The sequence below is a fragment of the Plasmodium inui genome (assembly GCF_000524495.1).
Source record: "Plasmodium inui San Antonio 1 unplaced genomic scaffold supercont1.2, whole genome shotgun sequence".
Classification (NCBI taxonomy): Eukaryota; Apicomplexa; class Aconoidasida; order Haemosporida; family Plasmodiidae; genus Plasmodium; species Plasmodium inui.
In genome coordinates, this window is record NW_008481836.1 from 1,026,302 (window position 1) to 1,052,441 (window position 26,140).

Here is a 26,140-nt window from a genome sequence, read left to right on the forward strand (position 1 = left end):
GCACTCTTCATGACACGGTGTACTTTCCCTCTGTCGAGGGAGTTGGCAAAGATAAGGGCACCCCTCCATACGTCCCACCCTTCAATATCTTTCCAGAATGCGACTTGAAGAACAACATACTTCTCATCTTCGACGTTTTAAATAACATATATGATGTATACCATGGGAACATATTTCAAAATCCCAATTGGGAAGGCTCCATTGTAACACAAATTGACACAAAGCTTATCGCCTATCTCAGCGAAATGTACAAAATTGCTCATCTGTACAAAATGTATCATTGCTGCATGCGGATTTTGCTACTCTGTCTCATTTTTACTTCCAGGTTTTGGCTAATTTATGTATTTAACGAGAAGCATACATGTAGGCGGCAGGGAGGTAGTTATCATCCCTCTGGGGGGCATAGCGAATATGATCAACCTGAGAATAGGGGAAAACGAAAGGTTGGGCGTAAACAAAACGAGAGGAGCGTAGACAAGGATACAGTCGTTCCAAGTCGTACAAACCTCGGACGTGGGCCGGGCAGGAGGGGAAAACCCAAAGACGGTGCTTATGACTCAAATGAAGAAATGAGAGGAAGCTCCAAACGAAGGACAGCATATATACTAACCGGAATTTATAACAAAATAGTGTCTCAAAGGAACGAAGATAAGACGAAAGAGACATATAATGATTTGCACAACTATATGCAGATGCTAATAGTTTGTACTTCGATTTTTTATCTCTCATTTTTATGTATAGAAAAGATACAGACAAATTTGCAAAATGCTTTTTTTCTTAACTGCGCTAATAGCTTGTATAATTTCTACGTCGATTTTTATGAGCACATTGAGAAATTTTGCAAGGAGCACCACGCGGATAAGCACTACCAGGATGAGCTATACGCGTCCTCCTTCTTCTTCGATACTTTCCACTTAGACCTAATAAACCTGAAACTCCAGGCTCACGTAAAAGCAGGAAGGTACAAGACCGAAGTGAGAAAAATGAAGAAAGCGTTAGGCGAATCGACCGCAAGGGTGGGCACAGAGCCCCAAGGTGGGGTCACTACTATGCCACGCAGCGAGCATAGCGGAGAAAGCAGCAACAACAGCCGAAGCAGCAGAAGGTACAGACGCCGCTGGGATAACGCGCAGGTAGACCTATTCTCCAAATTTCCATATCTGCTTTACTATAACGAACGCGCGGCCACGGAATGCATATCCAACTTAAGGAGGACGGAGAAGAAACACCAAAGCGATGGTAAAAACTTTTTCAAAAATAACATCTGCCTATATTTTAATATGATAAGATATTTGTACAAAAAGAGGAGCAAGTACATCGGTTTGCTGCCTTTTGTCAATTCTTACATTATCTCGATAATAACGCTCATGAAATTTACGATGGCCAAGTATTTTTCCAATTTTAATGTATCTTCCGATTTCTTTTCTCTAAAATTTGAACATCCAATACACCAGTTCGACATGGACATGCTCACAAAAGCAAAAAAGACGGAAGACGAAAAGGAAAATGTCAAGTTAACTAACAAGACTATTTTGATGAACCTGGAAAATCTCTTCTGTAATATGTTCTTGAATAAGGACGTGTGTTACCAAATAAAATTCGTTTATACCTACTACAAAAAAATTTCCAGCATTATGTTCAAAATGAATAATTTTTTACTCAGTTACTATTATTTGAAGAAAAACATACTGTTCATATGCGATTTGGTTTACTTCCCTGAAGTCGTTCATAACTATTTGCTCCTGATGAATATCATTTTAAAAAGTGGAAAACAGAGAATCGAGTTGCTAACCCAAGAGGAGATCTTCTTCGAAAATTTAAACAACCAATTGAGTATTTACGATAAAAAAAATTTGGACCAAGACACAGACACGAATTATGCAAAGGATAAAACAGTCAAAGATGTGAAAGATTTTAAAATTTATGAAGACAACGATTTTTGCAATATCGATTATGTAAAAACGCCGCTTAATACTTACTTAACTAAGAGGCATATTTATGAGTACAGAAATTTGTTGACTCAGTTTTTGGCCTACTTAACCTTTTTGATAAAAAATCCTGACCATTTTCGTATATTGTCGACGAAGCGTACAAAGGAGATACTCCACATGTTGTGCCTAATCCTTTTTACGAAGAAGAAAACGAACTACTTTTCCTGCAGCAAGGCCCGTCCGAAAAAATCAAAGGAGGTGACTACCTCTCCAGAGGGGGGTACTAACGGCAAAGACAGCTATTGCAACCATGGCAATGTGCAACTATCAGGGGAAGATTCCACAAATCAGACGAACAAAGAAAGGAGCCATCACGAAATGGTCACACCCAAGAATGATACGAAACAGAATGAAGGAAACCACAAAATAAAAACTTTTGAAAAAAACTTTTTAACATGCTTCAACAACTGTAACGAAAAAAAAGAAGAAACGTTTTTTATCTTCTTCCTCGAAAAATTATTTATCGTAAGTAACTTCGACACAGACCTATTCGACGTCGAGCTAAACGATGAAGAGCAAGTTGAGTCTCTCATAAAATCTCAAGTGTTACGTGATGTAAGGAATCTTAATTTTGTCTATCCAGGAGGTGCCGACTTGGACGAGAGTTTCCTAAACCTGGGGAGTGAAATTTCGAGTGAGCAAGAAAGGGCATCCAAAAACACCAAAGGGGACACAAATGAGGGCAACTGCATAGAGGAAACAATTCATCATTGGTGCCACCTAAACGCTGCTTCCCACCACTCATTCAAGATTAACGACATTTCAGTTTTGAATTACCTATATTTAAATTACAACTTTGAGCGAAATTTAACCTACACGGAAAATTACATTATTAACAGGTTTTTCACACTTAATTGCAAAAAAATGAATGCTTATTTTGTGAAAATATTGCTATACTACATCAACTTGATATTTTTAAAAATAAAGAATATTTTCTGCGATGACTGCATTTACACCATCAAAAAGCAGCAGTTCCTTAACTCCTCAGCGAATGATTGCTCTAGGAACATTTTTTTTTCCTTGTTTCTAAAACTTTTTCGTTTTTTCAATTTTTCCAAGCGAACTTTGAGTGAGTTTTGCGTCAATTATTTCCCCGGAAATAAAAATTATGCCGCATACCTAGACCAACTATCTGAGAGAAAGAGAAATGGAGACCTCTCAACAGCGCAGGTCTACGGAAATGATGGAAGTTACGTCACCGAAGACACACACACATATAATGTGGAGGACAAACAAAACAGCTTTGATGATAATCCAGCAAATGAACTAGACAAAATGTTGATGGTTAATTTTTTTGAAATTTTTTTATACCCACAGAAAAATTGCAGCTTTTTGGAGGTCCTAACTGTGTGCTATGAATTCTTGACAAACATGAAAGACGATAAATGGAAAAAACTGAGGAAAAGAAATAAATACAAAATGTACGCACTCTTAAATACGGCGGTTACCGAAAGGGGGGATCGAAATAATCCATCTGTTTTTCATTTCCAAACTGTCTTTGTGCTCCTATCCTTGCTGCTGCACTACACGTGCAAAAGCTCGCTGGTGCATGAAATGAGAAAAGTCGCCCAGTTCTTCCTAGATTTTGTGTTTTTTTTTATAGAGAACATAAAGAACAATTTGATTATACTGCAGATAATTGAGACCTACGGAGGGGGGCACATAGATGGACGCACAGATAGGCATCCAACTGCGAGGCAGACCCAAGTCAACCTACTAAAATTCTATTTCCGAAAACTGCTGTCCTTGCTATACCTCTACACAGACGAGCTGATATTGTACACCATCAAAAATAATATGGACCAGGAAATCAGCCAAAAAAATTACTACAGGAAGCATGCCCACGAAAATTTAAATATAAAAACGATTATTAATTACGAATACATAGGTCAACCGAACTTGAGCGAATTTTGCTTCTACTGGGATTACGCAATAGTGTCGATGAGCCACGACAAGAGTGACCTGTACATTTCTCGCTGCTTTAAAAACTTCTTGTTTGTGCTAATTCGAATCATTAAGGAGAAGGCAATAGGCGAGGAAATAGCCGAGGAGGCACATAATGTGGGTCGATTCAGTAGGGAAAATAGGGCTGCCACCAAGGAGAGGGGAAATTCTCGAGACACTACTAAAAAAGGGAAAAATTCCCATATTGAGGGAGATACAGAATGTTTCAATCTTTACGGAAAAATAAATAACCTTTTTAGCGTACTAAATGATGAAGCTTTATGCGAGCGATTACTCATTCAGGGGGGAAATTTCCCCTTAAGCGATAACACAATAATGGGACAGGTAAATGAAAATATAAACGATTGCACAGATGATGCACACGAAGTGTACGCCGTGAAGAAAGGCAATTTGGGGAACAATTCGGATGAATACAATGGAGCATCTCCCAGAACTCCCATCCTATGTAGTACCATCGAATGGGCAAGTAAACACTCCCGGGATGACGCCATTATCCGTGAAAGTGGCACGCGTGGCAAAGATGAGAATAGCAATGTAGCAATCCACGCGGGGAAATATTTTGAGAATGATAAAATGGGACATGAGCAGTTATACAAGCATCACACGGTAAATATTTTTTTCACATCCATGGAAAGAAGAGGAATGGAGATAAGTGACGAGCTTGGCGAATCGAATAAGACAAGGAAAGGTAAGAGTACCGATTCCTCTGCATCACTCTTGCCGAAGGAGAAACACCAGCTGGCAAAGGCTATCCAACTTGTTCGGTTCCTTTCGCGCTTGTACAAAGAGGCCGATAGCTGCATTGAGAGCAAAACCGGTGAATATTTCCACGTAGAAAAAATACATCTAAATATCGAAAGGTTCCCAGTTAGGGAGAAATGGAATTACATAAAGAAATTAGAAAAAATACTAAAGCAATATCAACATATGATAAAAATAATGTGCGAAATTTTACACGAATCAAAGAACGTGGATAGGAATAGAAGCAATTTAAAGATGTTCATAGATCTGTGGTGGAACAACAGATATAGGTTAGAGCAGCATTTAAAGATACTGAACTTAGACATCTCTAACACCCTCGGGTTTTCCATCCACAAATTGATGTCCATTCCGTTGATTTCTTTAAATATAAGAACCAAAATAGTGCTAAACAAGAGTCTCAATAAGAAGGATGACGACCAAATGGAGTTTTCCATCCGCAAGGAAAAAGACAACACAGAGGTGAGCAGCGCATATAACACCCTGTCAATTGTTAATAACCAGAAATCTTATTTGAGTACCAATTTTGATCTATTCGTAGTGCTATACTACTATTCGAACATGCTCAACATCATAGCGTGGATTAATAAGTGGGGGAGGTACTTTGTTCCTCCCAGATACTGGGACGGTTCCCATTTTGTCAACGTCCTCCTAAACTTGACTGTTTTTTCCATCGTGATGAAGAACTGCAATGTACAAATTACGCAGACGAAGAGGAAATACTTACAGTGGGGAGACATTTCGGGTATCAACTCGCGTCGAATGAATAGAGATGAGAGCACCTTCATCGGTAGCGTAATCCGTCGAGACACTACGGATGGGGTAGACTCCTTCCCATCCCGTAATATAATCAAGCGAAGCCCTGAGAATAGGGAAGCTTCCAAAAGTTTGATCCCCATTGATAAAAAAGTCGTGACATCCTATTTGCCTTTCATTAATAAGGATATCGAAACGATTCTACTTTTGGAAGAAAGGAAAAAAAAAAACAAAAGGAGAAACACCACAGTAGGTCAACCATATTCCCTTAATGTAAACCCCCCAAATGAAGGAAAAAAGCAGACGACCCTTTCGAGTATCCCTCACTGGAGTGTAAACATTGAAGGGGGAAATAATCACAATGACGGTTACCATGCTACATATAGGAGCATGCAGAGGGAGCAACCCGAACATGTTGAGGCCATCTCAACTATGGACAAGAAGTACACAATTGTTATACCCAAAAGGGGGAGCGAATTTGCCTACCCGCACAACACCAACAGTAAGGACACTGCCAGTAGGAGCAATACCGACATTGATGAGAAAAGAGAGAGGAGAAGAACTATCAATCTAATCAGTGAACGGACAAACAATAGCGTAGATAGCAATCGTGTGGATAGCAATTGTGTAGACAGCAATCGTGTGGATAGCCGTTCGGTTTATAAAAGCGAAAAACAAAGCAGAGATCAAAGAAAGGTAAACTCAACAATATATGGATATGTGAGCCCCCTAAAAGCAAACAATTTTGAGTACATAAAGAATCAAGACCAAAGTGACATGCTCACAAAGGAGGGGAAAAAAAAAAGAACTACAGTGGCAGGGATGTTAAATTTAGATCTTCTGAACAAACAAGATGATAAAGAAGAAAAAAATAAAGAGAATAGTTATTTAAAATATCTGGATTTACAAAAAAAATGTGATAGGGGGGTACTGAAATGCTCTTTCCTGAAATTAAGGATGTACTTGTATAATATACTTATAGATATTTTCGAAAATAATCATATTCATCCCAAGAACATCTTTAACCTTTTTAACATCATCACTCATTCGTTCGTTACTGATGTGATCAAATGCACCATGGTGGATGATGAACTCGATAGTGAACGATTAACATATGTGAGAAACATAGAACATGGGAGAGTGAGGAAAAATCCTGTCATTGTCTATATACATAACAATTTAAATAGACTTCCCTTTGAAAATTTGGAGCCTTTAAAAGATTCCTACATCGTGCGGGGGGTGCACAAGGCGGTTACTGCGTATTTGTACGAAAGGATGTTGGCGAAGATTAAAGTGGAGGAAGCCAAGCGGAAGGGGCTGTCCGTTTCGAGTACACTTCAGGGGGAGATGGACGCAGTGGCAGGGGAGGAAGAAGAAGGAGAAATGGAGCCAGGGCTGGGAGCCCGTCGAAACCGTAGAAACCTCCGAAACGATGACGAATCGGACAACTATGACGACCAAAGTGACGACTTTTGCCTGGACGAGTACATAAAGCAGGAATACTCAAAAAAGTGGAAAATTGATCATGTGAAAAATGTGTACCAAAAGAACAGTACCCATTGTATCAGCACCGATTTGCGTTGTTATGATCCCTTCGAATGGAAAAAAAAAAACGCTGACGCGCCACAAAGCATCATAGATCATTGTACCACCTCCAAAATGTGTAATACAAGAGGGGAAAATAAACACGTTTTCAAAAATAAAGGAAGAAGCTCCCTTTCGTATATATTGACGCACCAGATGGAGGTCTCCAAAAATTGTGAGAAGAATAACGATAATTACCACCATGGTCTTAAAACGTGTCAGGTAAAAGCGTTCCTTCGTTATGATGACCAGGCCAAGAGAACATCCCAAGTGGATCGATACAACACTTTGACAGCACAAACGACAGATACGCCAACTCCATATGGGCATGAAACTCTCAGCAATGCCGGACAGATTGTTGCCAATTATGGCTCAAGGATAGTACCGGCAAAGGGAAAGGGAAGATACAGCTTGTTCGTTTCGAGTGAAGAGACAAGAGGTCATCTCGAAAAGGGAGACATTACCGGTAAAGCCAATCCCTTAACAAGCGCTCCGGATAAAGGCACAAGGCAGGTGCGTAGGAAGGGGCGAGGGAAAAAAAACTCACGCAAGAGTATCTGCATTGAGCACTCCTTCCTAAACCCATTCAATAATAATAATAGTAAAAAGGGTCAAACTGGCATGCCATTTAGCGAGGACCACATTAATAGTAGAAATAGCTGCAGCCAAAATAGGGGAAGAAAAACCCTATACAATAGATCAACAGAGGAGAAAGACAAATTGGGATTATCACATTCTGCTAACAGGAGGGGTAGCGTTAAGAAAATAAACCCTCGTTCGTCATGCCCGTCCCAGTCTTCCCGCTCATCCTCTGGGTTGCCTCCTCCTCCATCCTCCGAATCAGAATCCGAATCCGTTTCGTCAGTGGAACTAATTCAAAATGAAGACGAACTGAGAAAAATATTCATGAATGCTAGGAAATCGATGAATATACACAATATGATGGGGTCTTACATAAACGAAGAATACACCTTTTTTCGTTTAAAAAAAAAAAGAAAAAAAAGTGTAAGTGAATCAGAAGCCTACTTTGATGACGGAAAAATGTTTTCAAGATCATGTGCAGAAGACGTTAAAAAGGATAATAAAAGGAGAAGCTACTCGGCCGATCCGGAGCATCATTCAAAGGTGACCAAAATGAAATACGTAAAGTACGTTCCATACTACATTAAAAGTTCCAGGTTAGTAGATCCCAAAAAGAGTAACATTTTTTTTGTGATTAACCCTAATGGGGATTTAAAAAGAACGGAAGACGCCACATACCCTTTCATTTATTTTAAAAATAAAGAAAGGTACAAGTATAAAAATTGGAATGGCTACTTTGGCAAAGTGCCATGCGAAAAAACTCTGCTGAAACATTTGTGCTGTGATGACTTGTATCTTTATTGCGGCCACCAGGGGGGAGAACAGTACATCAAAAAAGACATAATTCAAAATGCCATTCTGCGTTATGACGACGGATTGGACGAAGGCGAAAAAAGGGAAGACACCAAAGAGGGGAAACCCAAAAAAGCGCAAAATCGAGATTGCCAAATCGAAAAACGTAGTGGAATCAAGGCAGGAAATAAAGTTGATCCCATTTTTACTCATAATAAGGACAAAAAGAGAAGAAATTCCTGCAATTTTGAGGCAGAAAAACGCTTTGTGGACAAGGGGATGAAGAGAAAATCTGTTGGGGATATCTTGCACATCCATGGCACCAGTGACAGCAGCGATGCCTTATGCACACAGACAGAAATGGAAGATGACGCCAATGACGATGTTGATGATCCCCATTTTTCGGCTAACCAAAATGATGGCATAAACTCGTGCGTTTTTTTAATTGGATGCAGTTCCGGGTTGCTATCCTCACATGGTTTTGACTTGGACGTATGGGGCACCCCCTACGACTACATAGTAGGTGGGTGTGTTTTCGTTTTTGGGAATCTATGGAATGTAACAGACGGAGAAGTTGACGGATTTACACAAAACTTTTTCTGGAAATGGACACAGCCAAATTCTTCATCCCTATTTTGCTCCAACTATAATTATAACGATGTCCAAATGGCAAATGTTTCAACATTTTGCTTTCGCTTCTTCGCACAAATGTTAAGGGCGGGCTCACAAATGGATATGCGCGAAGAAGGCACAGAATCGGGCAGCATCGGCTGGAGGGATGACGATAGTGAGCATAACGGCGGCAGTGACGACCACCTAATCGAAGTGGGGGACAATTTCGTCACGGTCAATTTGGACACGTACACATACTTCAAAAAGAATTATTTTTTTTATAAATATTTCCAAAAATGCTACAATTGCAACATCGTTTTAAACCAAAACCTTTTCAGTATAAATCAGAACCGGAAATACTCCTGGCTTAGTATGACAGAGGCTTTAGCGGAGGCCAAGCAATTTTGTCGCTTACCAAACACGACGGGTTCGGCCGTTGTTATTTATGGCCTACCCTTGTAGAATCTAACGGGGAACAAATCGGTGCTTGTGAGTTTGCGCCATTTTTTTTTGTCAGACATTGCAGTTTATTTATTTTCATATATTCCAGTTTGGCTTAATGTTTTTGTAAAATTTGGAACGGAATTTTTTTTTTCTTTTTTCAATATTTGTTTTACGAGCCTAACGTGAGGGGTTCTTCACGTACGCGTCATACAGATACACATTTGGTACATGTATACTCACTGTGGATGGGATCAAGGCGTCCCCTTTTTGAGCTATCCACAAGAGCGCCTTCTCTAATTATCCCATTCCCTGGCAACTGAGCGGCAGGGAACCGTTTATGCAGTTCCTTTCGCCTCCCCATTTCTTTTTAATTCTCTTCATAATTAAGGGTGAAAGGTGAGATAACTAAAACGGTGTTTAACTATGGGAACAACCGTGCAATTTCAGGTAGGTTAATTGCACCTGTGCGGACCTTTCACAAAAGCTTTTACAACCAAACCGCTGTTATGCGGCAATGGGGGAGGGGGGAATGTGGATGAGAAACATCGTGGCGGAATGCCGCCTCAAGTGTGAACATACAAATGTCCATACGTAAATGTCCATATACAAATGGACAGGGAATGCTTAAAATGGATGGACATATGTATAAATGTGGGTAAGAACGCAATCACGCATGTGTATGTGAGACATTGTTGGGAGTGTTTGACGTTAGGAATACTCTGCCGAGAAAACGGCTGTGTATTTCATCCGTAATGCTGGAACATTTGCAAAAAAGTAAAGAGGAAAAAAAAAACATTAACAAGCTTCTTTAGCATAACGAATCTGCAGAAGTGGAAAGGCGCCATTTTGTGATTCCAAATTGAACCACTTAGCAAAATTACTGCGCTAATTTGTGGCCCGACTTGTTCATTCGCCAATTTTGCAAAAAAAAAAATAATGAATTGTTCACAAAAGAGGGAAGATATTTAAATGATTTTTGATTTTTTTTAACCCTGCAAAAATAAATAATATCGCATTATGCATAAATGGATAACCACATTGTATACACAAAAAATAATGTAGCCTTTTTCTGCGCAAAGTTCCAGTCCTCCAATGAGGTAAATTAATTAAAAAAAAAAAAAAAAGGGAGCATATTTTGTGTGGAGGGCAAAATATTTAGTAAACCCTTGCTCACTCTGCCAAAGCATTCATCGTACTTCCCTTTTCTCCTTTTACTAAACGGCCAAAATGAAGCATAAAGTTAAACGTGATATAATCAAATGCAAAAAGAAATTGGAGAACTCCATCAAAGCTTTGGAAGAAAAAATTTTAAGACTTGAAATAGAATATCACCAAAATTGTAATGTTAATGGAGGGAATTTAATGAAAGGTTGGGATAACTACTTAAGGAAGGCGTCCCTGGAACCCCTATGCTTTAAAACGTTTAGAGATGACTACAGCGATGCGTACATAGAGCGGATGCTGTCCCTAACCTCTTGTACCTCCCCCGCGGCTGCTTTCTTTCAAAGTGAGAACCAGGAGAAGGGCAAGTATATGCATTAAGATCGAGGAGTATATGAAATTTCGGCCAGCTACACAAGAGCAGTGGTGTAAAGCTTCTGCCTTCTGAAGATTGCGCCCCAATTTGGTGATCCGATAAGAGTTGCCTCGTTTATTTTACTGGAGACAGCAGAAATGTGTCCTGCGGCACCGTTACATATATCACAGAGTGAGCAAGAACAAGACATCAAAAATGCGCCATAACGGCATGTAATAGCTGAATGAAAGGGATACCCCCGCTTTGTAACCTTGACAACGGGCGAAGATCACAATTGGGAAAAACGGCGAATGTCACGATGAAACTAAATGTGTCCATAAAATGCTGTATTTAATCACTAAGTGGAGGCACACCTGTGGAGAAGCCTAAGCAGTGTGCCAGTTTGTGAATCTTACTGACGAATCATTGACAGAGTAACAAAAAAAATGACGTTTTTTTTTGAAAATAAAGTTTAAAAAGAGCAGTGATATGAGAAAATGCTCCAAGTGACAAACGGGTAAAACTACCCCATGGGAAAGGGGTGCACCATAATTGTGCAGATAGGCCTACGTGTGTGCAAGCATATATAATATATATAAAAAATATATATATGTTTTCTTTTTTTTTCCTAACTCGCGCGGTGCTCCCCCTGGGGGTGGTCCTTCCCCTGCGGAACTCCACAGAGGGAAGCGGACTGCAAAAGCTGTTCCTGTTCACGAAGTGGAATAAGCCGCGTCCTCCATTTCGTTTCGCACGTCGCATTTCATTGAACAAGTGACATACATGTCCCACTATTGACAAGCAATATTACGCTTTTTCATTTTTGTAGAATTTTTTTTTTAAACAAATTAATTTTAATTTTTTTTTGTAAAAATCTCCTTCTCCTGATAGAATGTTTTGTTCTTTTTCTCCTCGGCCCTATATACTGATTTGATATATCCTTAATTTCTGACCAGCCTTCATTCGGTAGTACCTTAAAGAAGCGCCCCTTAAAAAAGAAGGAGTTTTTTCTTCTGGTTTTCCATGGCAATTCCCAGAGGGCGTTGTTATTTTGTTCCTTGTCTACTTCTTCATAGTGCTCTCCTTGACTGGGGCACAGGGCCAACTCGTTCGAGTAGTCCTCCTCCGTTTTTACCAACGTAGTTTGTAATTTTAGGGACGATTTATTTAATTTGCTGAATCCTTTATAGAGATAAATATCGCAGTCCTCCTCCAGGGTGAAGTTGATATTTTCAGTCGTTTTCTCCTCCGTTTCGGTTTGGCATTTAATGCGATGCGTTGGGTCTCTTTCATGTTGGCTGCTACTTCTAATGGCGCTGATAACTTCTGTTTCAGCGTCATTCGTTGCGTCTTCCCTGGAAATGGGCAAATTCTCCACGTCTTTTGCGTTTGCTCCCTCCTTGAGTTGTCCCTCATTAAAAAATGCTTCATCCGGATGGCTTAACAAATTGGTGCTATTTTGTTGTAACTGCTTTTCCTTGCCCATGTTAATACGTAGGAAGTCTTCCTCCTTTTCAATAAAATGTTCAATAGGGAGCCCTGTATACTCAGCTGATAAAATAACGTCATACATTTTGGGCCTTTCGACGTGGTTTTTCCTTTTCAGGGATTTCTTTTTATCATCCGTTATGGTGACTTTTTTCGCCCTTCGGTGGTTCTCCTCCCCCGGCAAGTAGTTCATCCCCCTCGGTAGGTAATCCATTTCGCTTGCAGTCCCTTCCTGATTTAAATTAGCCCAGTGTGGCACATGTCCCCTCATTTTTAACTGTATGTACATGTCTTTTTTAGCAGAACATTCTCCCAACAATTTTATGTAAGATGAGAGATGATATGGGTGTGTCAAAATGTTGGGTATTTTTCTGATTCCCAAGTTGTTTTCATAGCGTACAAAATCGAAGAGCCTTTTTCGGAAATATTTATCATACATGCTGACAATAAAGGATCTGGAAAACGTTGCATACTTTCTTACAAAATTAACTAAAAATGGGATACTCACAGTTTCGTAGCACCTTGAGAAAAGGCCAATAATTTCCGCATTGCTGTTATGGTTAATCGTTTGGCCCAAATAATTTATCATATTTTCGTACGAAACTTGGGAGTACTTATCCCTATACATTCCTATTCTGCTTATTATCTTCAGGCACAATTCTGCACTGCAGTTTTTTACAATTTTATAGGCAAAGAGGTTATTTAAAACGTCCAGGGGAAGACTGTCAATGTCTAATATTTTTATAGTCTCCATCTGGTCATAATTTACATTTTTTGCAAACTTGTCTTTACGACGAGGGGGTTCTTGGGTACTTTGGTTATTCAAAGAATCAATTAATCTCTTGTAATGTTTTTCTTTGGTCTTTTCCTTATTAAATAAATTTGTGTCTTTGCTCAGGTGTTTGAACTTTTTTGGCAACTCTTCCGATATTTTTAATTTACACAAAATGGAGTTTCTAAATTTCATCAGATGCTTTTCATTTTTTTCAAAAAATTCTTTCATTTTTTCAACTTCCTTCTGTTCCTCTTCGTATATTTCGTCGATAAAGGAATCCACTTTGTTCTTCCCGTTCCATTCTGGAATTTTGCTACTTGGCTTAATTATCTGCAATGGGCTTTCTTCCTCCAGGTGGGCGTTCTTCGCTGTCCCGCTTTTTATTTCCTCTGAGTGCTGATGCACGTCACTAATTTTTTTCTGCTTTCCCTGAGTTACATCTTTCGCACTCATGTAGCAAATTTCGTATTTATTCACTTCCGAGGGAATCACTTCTTCGTTAACACAATTGTGGTTTTCCCTTTCATTGGGGTAACTATGGCAAGTTCCTTCAATGATTGAGCTGCTTTCCTTCTTAACGTGGGCACTTTTCCAGGACTCCTTATATACGCTATTGGCAGAGGCATGCCAAAGGTTCCCAATTAGGCTGGAGTTCAGATTGTTCGTGAACAACAGCGTGTCGATATCGTCTTCGAATTCTTCTGCGTCTTCTCCCCCCCTCAGGGGTTCATCTTCATCCGGCGGGAATTCATACTCGTCCTGTTCGCGATTAACTTGGTTCGAGTTCACATACGACTCACCACGGCCGAGGTCCTCTGCATCTCCCTCTGCCTCCTCGTCTGCTTCTTCCACATATGTGCAAGAATGTCCATCCTCAAATGTGCTATGAAATGTGTGGTCGAATTCGCCACTCCTATCTTCTACATGTTGACCATACTGCAATGTTTTTAACGTTTCTACATCATCCGTTTTTTTAGCTCCCCCGATTTCACTCCTAAAAGATGAAGCTCCGCCATGTGCCGCCTTTTTCTCAGATACCCCATCAAAGGAGTAATGACGCTTGCATATGTGGGCATTCCCCTTCCCGTGTTTAAAAAGAAAGGCTACATTAAAGTGTATATATTGCAAGAATCTCTTAAATGATAATGTATTTTTTAAGAGCATTTCAAACGGTTGGCATTTCATTCATTTTTTCACTTCCTACTTGAGGGAACAAACTGATTTGTGCGCGCGATGGAAATGACACTCGAACATTTCGCTATTTTTATAGAGGTGGCATCTTTATGCAGTTATTCCTATATCTTTTAATCGTGCAGAGTGTTCGTTCGAAATTTGCGAGTAAATTGCAACATTTTTTTGGTGCTTTATTTTAAACCACTTAGCCTTCTTATTTTTAATTTTTCACACTGCAAAGTTGCGCTTCCCCTATTCGGTTTGAACGTGGCCATGTGGAGTTTGCTAAAAAGAAGGGCTCTGCGCGGAAATTACGCGGGGAGCTTTCGTGCTTTTCCGCATCGCGAGGGAAGTTCGCTTTGGCACAATTTTGTCAGGAATAATTTCGCAGCGGGTAATTTTGCTTGACATAATTTTATTTTATTATATGGAATTTTTCATTTCTTTTTCCTCTGCATTTTTTTCCCAACTGTATTTATCTCCTCCGAAACTCGACGTAACCTAGCTCATTTTATTCTTTTCTTTTTGCATTCCCCCCCCATTAGCCAATTTAAACGTACCCAGGCTGAATGGCCAAATGTTTTACATGTGAAGGAAAATAACCGCCCCACGTTACCATCCATTGGTTGGTGCTTCGGTACCCTCGTTGAGATAGCAAAATTGGTGGAGCAAATTCCACACACTGCATATAAACTCTGATTTGCGCTGCATCGCATGTTTATGTCCATATATACATAGACAACACAGTTTATGTATCCACAAAAGAACATACATGTACGTATTCGCATGGCAGCGTGGCACGCGAGAAAAAGAACCTACGCAAGATAATATTCACCTCTTGAACAGAGCGAAAGAAAAAAATGGGAGCCCTATGTCACACTTTTTTCGCCATGCTGAGGGACCTTAGAAGTTTGTACAAACCGTACACGGCCTTTTCCTTTTTGTTTTTCCCTTGTGCCATAAACGTATATGGAATTTATAAATTCAATAATTTGAAGTCCCTGTCCAACAAAGACGTAGCTCAGGCCAATATGAAGTGAGGGAAGTATAGAATGTAAGGGGAGCGCGAAGAATCAATAATGGTTAAATGCTTCAAAAGGATGTGGAAAAAAATCTTCACGGTGAAAACAGCCATTCTTTCATCCTCATTTCCAAACAAGGGGACATCACCAGGGCAGAGCCGTATGCACATTTGCATGTGTGTATACAAAAAGGCACAAGTCGTTAGACATATATGAATCCAGTAGATAATTTTTAATGCTTTACCATTTGGAAATTCGTAACAAGGATGCGAAGGAATGAAGGAACGAAGGAGCTAAGGAGAAATACAAGACCACGAATTAGCGCTTAAATCACAGCATAGCGTAGTAGAAAGAAAAAAATGAGCACACAAACTTGAGAATGCCCAAAGGCGCATATAGAGGAGTCATAATTCTCTGCATAGAGCGAAAAAAATGCGTAATAATATACCTCCGCTTTGGCATGCTTACATGCGCGTCCATCCCCCTTAAGGGAAATATTTTTGCACACCTCTCGTAAGCGCGTATTTGTGCACATTTACACGCTATTTTTTTAAATATAGTCCCGTCTATTAGCATTCCGATGCGACCCAGTAGCTGTCCCAGATGGTTACCCTACATGTATGTATGTGTCCGTGCCCTTCACCCCTCCCTTTTTGGATATTTTTTTTTCAGTCTTTATATTTTTAGAGGATAAGATGCGAATTCCTAAGCTGTACGTCCGCCTAACGTATGACAATACATATACCATGGGCAACTAACTTTAAGTGGAAAAACAGTGAATCATTAGGCACTTATATAAAATAGTAGGACGTGCACCCGTGCCCTTGCAGACGAACGTATCGCATGCTCACATGCAGATGCAGATACTGATGCGGACACTGTTGTAGATACTGCTTTACCTACTGCTGTACATACTACTGAACATACAGTTGAACATACTGATGCGCGCACCCCGCCGTACAAATCCATGACGCAGAGAGTTCTCGCAGCCCATTTTTTAACCACCTAGATTAGCACGTACGTTATATCACTGTATATTTATAATTCGACTGCCATCATATTTAACTGGTACGATGTTTATACGGCGGGAAAAGATATTGACCTGGGGAAAATGTCAACGGCATATGCACCTATACATAACTATTCCTATTCGGGCATACGTCATTTAAGCGGCGCTGAGTAGGAAAAATGCCCCCTTTTGAAATACGTACACGTAGAGAATAATGAGAAGTTGGAACATAACAATAGGATAACACCAAGAGGTTAATGTATACCCATATATCTATACATAACTATTTCCTCATGTACATTATGCAGTTTGAAGCGCTGTAACCAGTTCGCCTTTGTAAAATGGGATTCGTTGACCAGCTGGTGAGACGTCACCTCTGTATCCATCTAGTTATAGCCACCCACCCAACACCATCTGGTGGCACTTATATATATAGCCGGGGGAGAACATTAAGTGGCGAAAGCCACTGAACATGCGCAGATGCAAACACAAATATTGCGTATTATTCCTGCAAAATATCATCTTTCGAGTTATTAAAGCTAGAACTTCATCCCAAACATAGGGGTGAGCGGATGAGTAAGAACAGTTACACAAAGGGTTCATCATATAGTACCGCAACAACACGCACTAGCTATCAACAAACGAATAGAAAAACTGAACACTATACTGACCATTACTGTTTAATTACGTCCGTTTTCCGCATTACATTTTATGTAGTATTTTTCTACGTGTTAATTCCCTGTTGGAGATTCTCCCATTCGCATGTTTAGCGTGAAACCCGCATGTAGCATAGATAATAATATTGGGGCTCTAAATTCTGAGTGCAAGTAACCGAAATAGAGTGATGTATTTTTTTTTTTTTTGTTGTGCTGCCGTAGCAACGTAAATTGTTTTCCCCTCCTTGCGTAAAAACAGGCTATTATTATTACTATTGTTACTACCATGCTGTAGTAGTGCAGCCTACATGACTTTCATTTTTGCTCATCCGTCACCCCAGAGTATGTGCTTTTAAATGACCGCTTAGAAGTAGCTAATCTGACGCATTTGCAAGGAAATTGCCCAGAACAAGTGAACGTCGTTCACTTTCCAATTCCGTAGTTTGAGTATCCCTCAGTTTGACTACCCCGCAGTTTGACTATCCGGCAGTTTGACTATCCCGCAGTTTGACTATCCCGCAGTTTGACTATCTCCCTGTTTGCCCATACCGCATTGGCTCATTTCTCTTCGAGTCGCGTGTTTGGATACTTCTCTCATCTTTTTAACCATTCACCTGCGCATACTTCTGACACTTTACTGATTTTGAGGCCTGTGCCCCCTTTTGGCCCTCGCCATTTTTGTTTTCCTCATTTTTGGCCTTTCCCATTTTTCACGGCGACTTGGCGTTATGGCTCCCGATGCCTATCCCACCAACTTTGCACGAATGCATTTTCTCCCCTGTGTAATTGTTTTTTATTGTACAAACACATTGGTGCCCCGCTTCTTTCCCACAGTGCTTAGTGATAATGCAGGAAGGTTAATTCTGCCTTCTTAAATTTGCATACAACATTATTTTTAAAGGAGTTTTTTTTTCTTTTTTTTTGCAATTTGAAGAATATCCATCTTTCTTGGCGCATTTGTGATTTATTTCTCCCATCTTGTGCTAATTAATAGTGTGTTATGCTATACAAAAGTATATCTGTTCGCATGAGAATACGTACGTGTATATATACATGCCTTTGGGTGTACACATGTATACACATACATTAGGCTTTTTTTTTTCTGATAAATCTGGAAATTATCATTCATCTTTTTTATACACCCACCCCGCCTTAATATTTCCCCCCCCTTTTTTTTTTTTTCTTGTAATTTACATTTTCAGTAGTAAATTGTCTTTCATTTTTTTTCAGTGAGATTTTTTTTATGAAAAAATATCTATCACGATATTTAATCAGTCTAATTCTTTCACTTTGAAGTCCACGCCGAAAGGGGGAAAGGAAAAAAAAGGAAAAAAAAAAAGCGATTCAAAGCTATGCATTTTACCTGCGGAAGAAGATGAGTACACAGAGTTTTACACAAATGCGCATATGGTATGTCAACAGGTTAGCTGAGCACATTTTTTTTTTTGAAATTTCTTTTTGCAAAAAGCGAACAAATATAATGGCACGGAACATAAATCCGTAGAACACGACAAAGTTCAGCCTAATCAAATAAATTGTATGTACAATTTAAGCTTTAAAAAAAATTAAAAACGTCAAAATTAGTATAGTACAATTTGGACGTGTTAGCAACCGTAGCCTAAAATTAAGGTGCACTTATAACGCACGTACACTTTGGTGCTTACACGTGTAAAACTTACACGAATACACGAAATGATTGCCTATATATATGTACACCCTTTCATAGTGTATATATATTTAAAAAAAAAGGGACTATTGGACTATTAGACTATCGGAAGAAACTGTATGGAAACCCTTTTATTTAACTAAAATGTTAAAGTAGGAACAGGAAGAAGAAAAAAAAAAAAAAGGGGATATGATTATGGATATGGATAGATATAACGCTAATGTGGAGAAGAATTTGAATTTTATAACCCATAAGAACCGTGATGATGAAAATATGAATTCTAGAAATAGAAAAAGTAGTTTTATTGAATTCCAGTATGACAAAGTTGTAAATAATGTGTTAGGATTATTCAGGAAACAGAACAAGCAAAGGTTTCTGTCAACGTCATCTGCCCTACGCAATGACATGCATGAACAAATTTTAAGTTCTCGATTATTCTTAGATTTATGTGAAGATAGAGAAATACTCTTACATAAAATATTAAAAAAAATAAATATTTTGAATTTAATTTATTTTCGTTTTTTAAAAGAATCTGACATCGACGACGTATTCGATTTGCACAAGGAGCTCTTTCCTGTAAAGTACCACTCCGATTTTTACTTCAGCATTTGTAATTTTCCCGATGATAAAGTGATAGACGACGAGGTTACGAGGGTCGTTGAGAAGATTTCTCGCTCTCTCAGGAGCAATGAGGGCGCCAAACGGAACGACGGCGTAGTGAAACCGAAAGAAGTGAACCGAGGCCGAGGGAGAAGCAGCGGAGACCGTTACGGTGTGTCGTGTAACGGCGGCAGCGCTAACCAATCGAGCCCAGCCCCCCCTGAGAAGAAAAATGAAGAGAGGGTAAAGGAACGCGACGCCTCCCCGCGAGGTGACGACGATCATAAAATGAAAGCAAAGAAAGCCAAGGAGAGAGCAGAAACTGAGAAAAATTCAGATTGTAAACACTATGATGTAGACAACATTTCAAATAAAAAGTTGGTGAACTCGGAAGATTACAATTCGTCAAATCGTTTCGTGGACACGGATAATGATGGCAAAAAAAAAATAAATAAAAAGTGGAAGGAAGAGGAAATATTCTCTATAGGTGCCTTCCTTCCCTTTTCATTTATTGATTATATAAACAGTGATCATGTTACTAAATTTCTGAAGAGGAAAACGATAGAAAAGGTGAGTGAAAAGGAGATCCTACTGGATTATATCAAATTTATTGACCACAGTAATAGGTCACATAATGATGGAAGCGACGCGATTTCCGCGCACACAGCCCAGTCAGTAGATACCATGCAGTCTATCCACACGGCCCATTCGGAAAATCCCTTCCAGTCCGGTGATCATATCCAGCCGGATGACCATGGTCATGTCCAGTCTGCTGAGTGCTCCCCTTCAGAGAGCAGAACAAATGACAGAAGAAGGCCGCCTAGTAAGCTATGCACCGAGTCAAGCAATTTGACAAACCCATCTGCTAAATGTTTGCCCACGATTTCTTTCGCGCAAGGCACACATAATGATTCCCCTGTGAGCAAGAGCAAACGAGAAATGTATAGTAATAATAAGAATAAGGATAGTAAAGACGTCTCTAGTAGAAGTGCAGAAAAGGTGACGCCCCACAGCTGGGTCCCCTATGGAAATGGAAACAATATGTGTAGGTACAACGGAAGTCACCTGGAAGAATATATAAAAAAAGAAGAAATATTAAATGAAGAGAACAGTCACGTAGAACATAAAAAGGAGAACTGTGCGAGTGACAAACTCGATGATAAAAATCGAGATAGAAGTGACAATTTCAAAAAGGAAGAGTACATTAAAAAGTACCCCCCAGAAGTCGATGAAATGGAAAAGGATACGAATCGTAACGGTGCACACAGCAGTAAGAATAGCAGCACTTGGGTGTCTTCCCTCCAGAATGACAAAGGCGTGGGAAGAGGCGAAAGTGGAGAATGTGCTGGAAGTGGCGGAAGCGAGAAAAAGCACGGTAACACGCAGTTCAACAGTTACCTAGGCAATCTACACAACAACATATATGATGATAATAATAGGAACATTCAAAATATTTACAGACAGTTGAAGGAAAAGAACATAGAATATGAAGAGAGAGGTAACCCAATTCTTGGGACAGAAAATGTGATAAGTCGATTGAGAGATAAAATCTGTTTAAAGAAAGAAACGATCAATTTGTACAATCGTAATAAAAAGAGAGTGAAAAAAGATTACCTCGTTGGAAGTGTGTCAAATCTGATTAACTACCAAGATGCTAGAAACGAAAAGGATTTTATCAATATATATAACCATTTTAAAAAAAAATCGAATAACCCAAAAAAGGGAAAGAACTACTTAAAATATGTGTACGATTCATCTTTGACCTTTTTAGAGAATTATATACCGCTAGAGAAAAATGGAAATTTCAGCGGGAGGGAAAAAATGACAAGCATCTTCTCATCGAATAATCTGAAAAAGACGGATCAAAATGAACTATCCAACGGAAGCACATTCCATAGAGATGGCAGAAGTGATAGAATGAAAACACAGTCAAACGATGTGCTGAACGAAAATGGTGAGAAGGTACCTAACTGCTCCTCGCATCCCTTCGATCAGGAAAAAAAAACACTCGTACATCTACAGAACGTGCTGAACGACTTATCCGTTTTGCGAACGCAACATGTTAATAAAGACACAAAATTTGAAAAAAAATTATATGAAGAAATTTACATGAATGAAAATATCAAAACTATGACCAAAAAATACATTAAAAAAAAAATTAACAGTATTTACATTTTAACTGTGGGAATAAGTGAGTACTTTAGGGGACTGAACTTAGCTTCCTACCTCATTGAATATACCGTGTTTTATTTCTATTTCATTATTTACAGAATATTTCTGTACAAGAGTAAATTTTATTGCTACATCGATAACGATATGTTTTATAGCATTTCTCCTAGCCATCTGAGTGATAAACACCAGAACGATTTTTTCGACGAGAATTTACTCAGGGACAACTCGTCGGACGATTTGTGCTCCATCCTGAATGATGAGAAATCGTTCCCTGATAGCGACCACAAGAGGAAGAGCATAAATGGAAAGGAAGACATGTTCATATGGGAAAGGATGAACTGCGTGGAAGAGGAAAGGAAAACATCCGATGGGGCACCAAGTGGTCCTACTAACTGTTTGCACGAACAGTTGGAGGAACAGAAAAGCGAAAATGAGTTCGCCAATCGGAAAGACTCTGCGCGGAAAGAACATTTCGTGGATGCGCAAATGGATGACGAGAACAACGTAGTGGCATCGAATTTTAAAGATAAGTCCCCCCTTTGTGGTAATTATCCAACTGAGCTTAACATCCATCAAGCGGACCAACATAGGAATAACAGAAGGGAGAGTCACCAAATGGGGGACAACCCCCCACCCACTTTTAAAACGTACAAAATGAACAACTTGAATAGTCATGACAATGATGGAAACAAACGCAAAAACAAGTGGAGCACCGAAAAGTGCAAAAATTATAGCATTTCTAATGGAGTTCTACGGGAGTGTTACAAACAAATCACACTGAATGATTATTTGCACCACTTGTATGTTGTTATTCATAACAAAAACGCGGAGATGTTAGCAGAGAAGGGGACACAAAAGGGAGAAACGCAAAGAAGAGATCCTTTTCCTGCGTTCTTTAAATTCCCCCTATTTAAAAGTCCCCTATCCTTCTCAAGCCTAAACAATAAAATGCTGGAATTTTTTTTAAACAATTTTTGTGCCTTCAATTTAAAGGACAGACCATTTTTTCACCTAAAAAATGTTAATGCAAAAAGGGCTTGCTTGGATTATAATGATCATGATGATGTACCCCTGCCTCTGTACATGTACCTACATGTGATAGATTATAACAAAGCGGCCATAAATTTGTACAACAAGCTAAGCTTCGATTATATATGCACGTATGACAATTTTTATGATATAAACAAAATGACCTTCTCTTCCTATTTGTATGCATATTTCTTTTAGCTCCCAATTTGTTCTTCGCGCGCGCCTCTAAATTTGCGTCTCTGTGTTTGCGTTTCTTCCTACGCCCATGTGTTATGCTTTATTTGCAACGTGCATCGCGAAATGCGGGAAAATAAAAAAAAAAAAAAAGTTGCAATGGGGCACACACATCAAGCTGCGCAAATTCCCTTTTGTATCTACCGTGATCCTCACGCTTCCAATGTTTCACAATTTATACGTTGCACGTTACACATTTTTTAAGGGGGAGAAATACGAAACAGGTAATGTCAAAGAGGGGATTAAACCTTTTTAACTACAAACCCAGCTGGATTATTTCTTTGTTATTTTCATTCATTTTATTATTTTTTTTTTTTTTTATCAACGTTTCTCTGTCAAGAAAATGGTTCATACGTATCCGCTTATGTATGTGCCTGTAATATGTATTTGCTTATTTATACATTGCATGTGTGGGTAATGTCCCTTCGATCTGCTTTCCAGCCACTTGGTCCCTGCACACACATGTGTCCACGTGGTACAAATGATGCTTAACTCATGTTATGACAACAACGCCTCTCGAAAAGCAAAGTCTTCTCGTTTAAAAAAGATCACTCAGCGTGAGTGTGTGTGTTCTGAGCGAAATGAGCATTCACAAAAAAAAAACAAAACCTTCCCCTCAGGGAGGGGAGGGCTTTTATCCACCTAGGACAAGCAGAAAAGTGCGACATAAGCAGTTGCAAAATAGCGCAACAGAGTAACAGCGTAACGGCGAAACAGCCGGACGGAGAAACTGTACAATCAAAAAAAAGGTGGGAAAAAATGCCCCACTGGGGAATGCGTATTATGGGAAGTAACGCACACATAAGTTTAGCAGCAAACTGTTACGTATGCTTCTTCTTTTTTTTTCTCTTTACCCCTTCGATGCCGAAAATTCAGAGGTAAATATCCTGAGGCATCACGGGAGGGGGCGCAACCGCGGCCGCCCCACAAATGATGGGGCTACACTTGGAAAATTTTGTGTGCTGCAAAACGGAACTCAGATAGTTCATTTTTTCTTCCTCACTTGGACAATTCGCAAAGGCATCATGGCAAATGAGGATTTCACTAAACCCTTCCCTTCTCAGGTGACTTATTTTATTTTCTCGGAAATTTCTTTCCGCATTTTGCTGATACAGTGGATATAATTTCCATCCACTCTCCCATTCCAGATAAATTTTGTAAAAGGGGTCACAAATGTGCAGCACGTAGGGACCATGGGAAAATGTAATAAATTCATAATTTAGCATTTTCATATATTTCTTTAAAATGTAAATTTCTTTTTCTCCTTGCATATTTTTGTTAACGCTACATGGAAGGGTCCGAATTTTTTGAAGGAAGTTTTTATAATCACTTGGGAGAAGGCAGTATATATTTTTGAAGTCGTGTATCAGGTGCATTTCGATGAGTTTTAGGTTGAAGACGAGGTTGTCCCACTTGTGCGTCTGTGCCGCGTCCTCGCGAGTGTCGTCATTGTGGGGGGTTTCTCTTCCGGAGTCTTCACTTCCAGAGTTTCCACTTCCAAATTTTTCTCTTCCAAATTTTTCACTTCCAAATTCTTCACTTCCAAATTCTTCACTTCTAAATTTTTTACTTCCAAATTTTTCACTGCCAAATTTTACGCTGGGGTTATTTTCCCTGGGGGAAGTCTTGCTACATCTCATCAGCTCCTGTTCAAATGAAAACATTTCCTCCGCCGTGGGAGAAAATCCCCTCGCCGACGCTGTACTACCATTGCCTTTGTGAGGGGGCCCTCTACCATTGGTGTAATCCTCTGAAAGGTTGCTTCCCTCCCTTGAGGTGTCTCCTAGTGGAAATTTTATATCATCGGCTCGTGCGACCCTCCCTTCAAATGGGTCGAAGTTTGTCACTACGTTGTTTATCATTTGTTCGTCGTGCGGCGTCTGGGATGGAGGCTCGGGGGTGACTCCCCCTTCTTTTGTTTTCCCCCGATGGAGCGAAACTAGGCTTTGGGCATCCCCCTTGAGGGGCCTCTTTCTGACTTTCATAAATTTGTTCAAATGGCTGAAGGTGAGGAATATATTTTTTTGGGATATCATCTTCCACTGTGCCATCTTTTTAAACAAGCTAACAACATGACTGACTTGATTAAAGCTGGCAATTTTCTTCGCATATATGACATTAATTTTGTAGGTATGTTTTTCCGACTGAATGAATGACGGGACGACGGGTAAAACTTGGCACATAGCTTCACACGGCAACTGGGAAAGTTTATTCACAATATGAATAAGTAAAATTTTTACAAATGTTTTGTCCACATAACTGAGATAGTGCGAATTCATCAATATTAAGTATAAATGGTATGTCCTGATTTTTTTTATCCTTTTGATAATCTCAAAACTTAAATTGTTCAAATATCGCTCATTCAGAAATTTGCTCTTATTGTATCCGTAAAAAATTCGACACAAATAATGGTCGTTTAGAATGTTCACATTTTGAAGAAAAAAAATGGATAACAAGTCAAATATATTTTTTACATGTTCGTTGCATACAAACTGATTAGACGCTTCCATGTTCTTGTTCTCAATATTGGTGTATATAAATATGTTGTCTTTTTTGAGTAAGTTATCTACATGGTTGTTTCCATTCCTTTCGCTTCCTAGACATTTCTTCACCTTTTTTTTCTCATTTAAGCATGCGTCCTTTTTGATTAACATGTGTCCATTTTTATTATCATCCTTGTTGCCACAAGTTTCGAGGAAAAAAGCGCAACCGCTGTCGCCATATTTTTCCCGTTTTGTCTTTAAAAAAAAATATGAATTAATGTAACAAATGTTTAAATAAACCTTTACCAAATCGTGAATGTCGAAAAAGGGTTTCTTTGGGATGTTTTTCACCCCCTCCTGGTAACACTTCGGATTTAATATATTTTTTTTATTTTGGTGAAAATCAGTAGAAATGCAATTTACACTATCTAACACTAAATTGTGCAATTCTTTCATGGTCGAATTTAAGAGGTGCAATTTTAGTAACTTATTTTTACTGCAGTATCCTAGATAGTATAGCACTTCCCTGTTATTTAAATTTTGCAAATTTAAATTTTCAAAATTGGGGGAAATTTTCCCCTCAAAATGGAACTGATTTCCACAATTCTCATTTGTGGCCCCGGACTTATTTGGAAGTTTGACATTTGGCTGACTTGCGGTATTGAAGAAAAAAATTCCCTTCCTTCTGCTTCCCTTTTCGAGTTTGGAGAATCCAATTTTTAAGACAAACATTTCGTCCCCAGCCTTGGTGATTCCTTCGCCGAGGATGCGGCGTACATGTGTCAGGGGCGCGCAGAGCATCGCATAGGAAAAAGTTTGCGCCCACGTGAAA

The 26,140-nt window shown here is 39.3% G+C and overlaps 5 protein-coding genes across 5 annotated transcripts in view; 3 read left to right on the forward strand and 2 right to left on the reverse strand.

The window, feature by feature from the left end:
- Positions 1 to 9,503, forward strand: part of C922_00674 (hypothetical protein) — a gene marked incomplete at both ends in the record, with an annotated part of 15,734 nt that extends 6,231 nt beyond the window's left edge. Inside the window, one exon of the mRNA XM_008816287.1 lies at positions 39 to 9,503. Coding sequence (XP_008814509.1) covers positions 39 to 9,503 — 9,465 coding nt within the window. The remainder of the gene's footprint in view (positions 1 to 38) is intronic.
- Positions 9,504 to 10,712: 1,209 nt separating this feature from the next.
- On the forward strand, positions 10,713 to 11,027 carry C922_00675 (hypothetical protein; the record flags this gene model as incomplete). Its single annotated transcript, XM_008816288.1, has 1 exon — positions 10,713 to 11,027. One exon carries the CDS (start codon positions 10,713 to 10,715, stop codon positions 11,025 to 11,027), a length of 315 nt encoding a protein of 104 aa, XP_008814510.1.
- A 791-nt stretch (positions 11,028 to 11,818) lies between these two features.
- C922_00676 (hypothetical protein) lies at positions 11,819 to 14,428 on the reverse strand (the record flags this gene model as incomplete). The annotated part of the gene is made up of 1 exon (XM_008816289.1): positions 11,819 to 14,428. The coding sequence occupies one exon, from the start codon at positions 14,426 to 14,428 to the stop codon at positions 11,819 to 11,821; it is 2,610 nt and encodes an 869-aa protein (XP_008814511.1).
- Positions 14,429 to 18,979: 4,551 nt separating this feature from the next.
- On the forward strand, positions 18,980 to 22,789 carry C922_00677 (hypothetical protein; the record flags this gene model as incomplete). Its single annotated transcript, XM_008816290.1, has 1 exon — positions 18,980 to 22,789. The coding sequence occupies one exon, from the start codon at positions 18,980 to 18,982 to the stop codon at positions 22,787 to 22,789; it is 3,810 nt and encodes a 1,269-aa protein (XP_008814512.1).
- A 908-nt stretch (positions 22,790 to 23,697) lies between these two features.
- C922_00678 (hypothetical protein) lies at positions 23,698 to 26,040 on the reverse strand (the record flags this gene model as incomplete). The annotated part of the gene is made up of 1 exon (XM_008816291.1): positions 23,698 to 26,040. The coding sequence occupies one exon, from the start codon at positions 26,038 to 26,040 to the stop codon at positions 23,698 to 23,700; it is 2,343 nt and encodes a 780-aa protein (XP_008814513.1).
- Between the last annotated feature and the right edge of the window lie 100 nt (positions 26,041 to 26,140).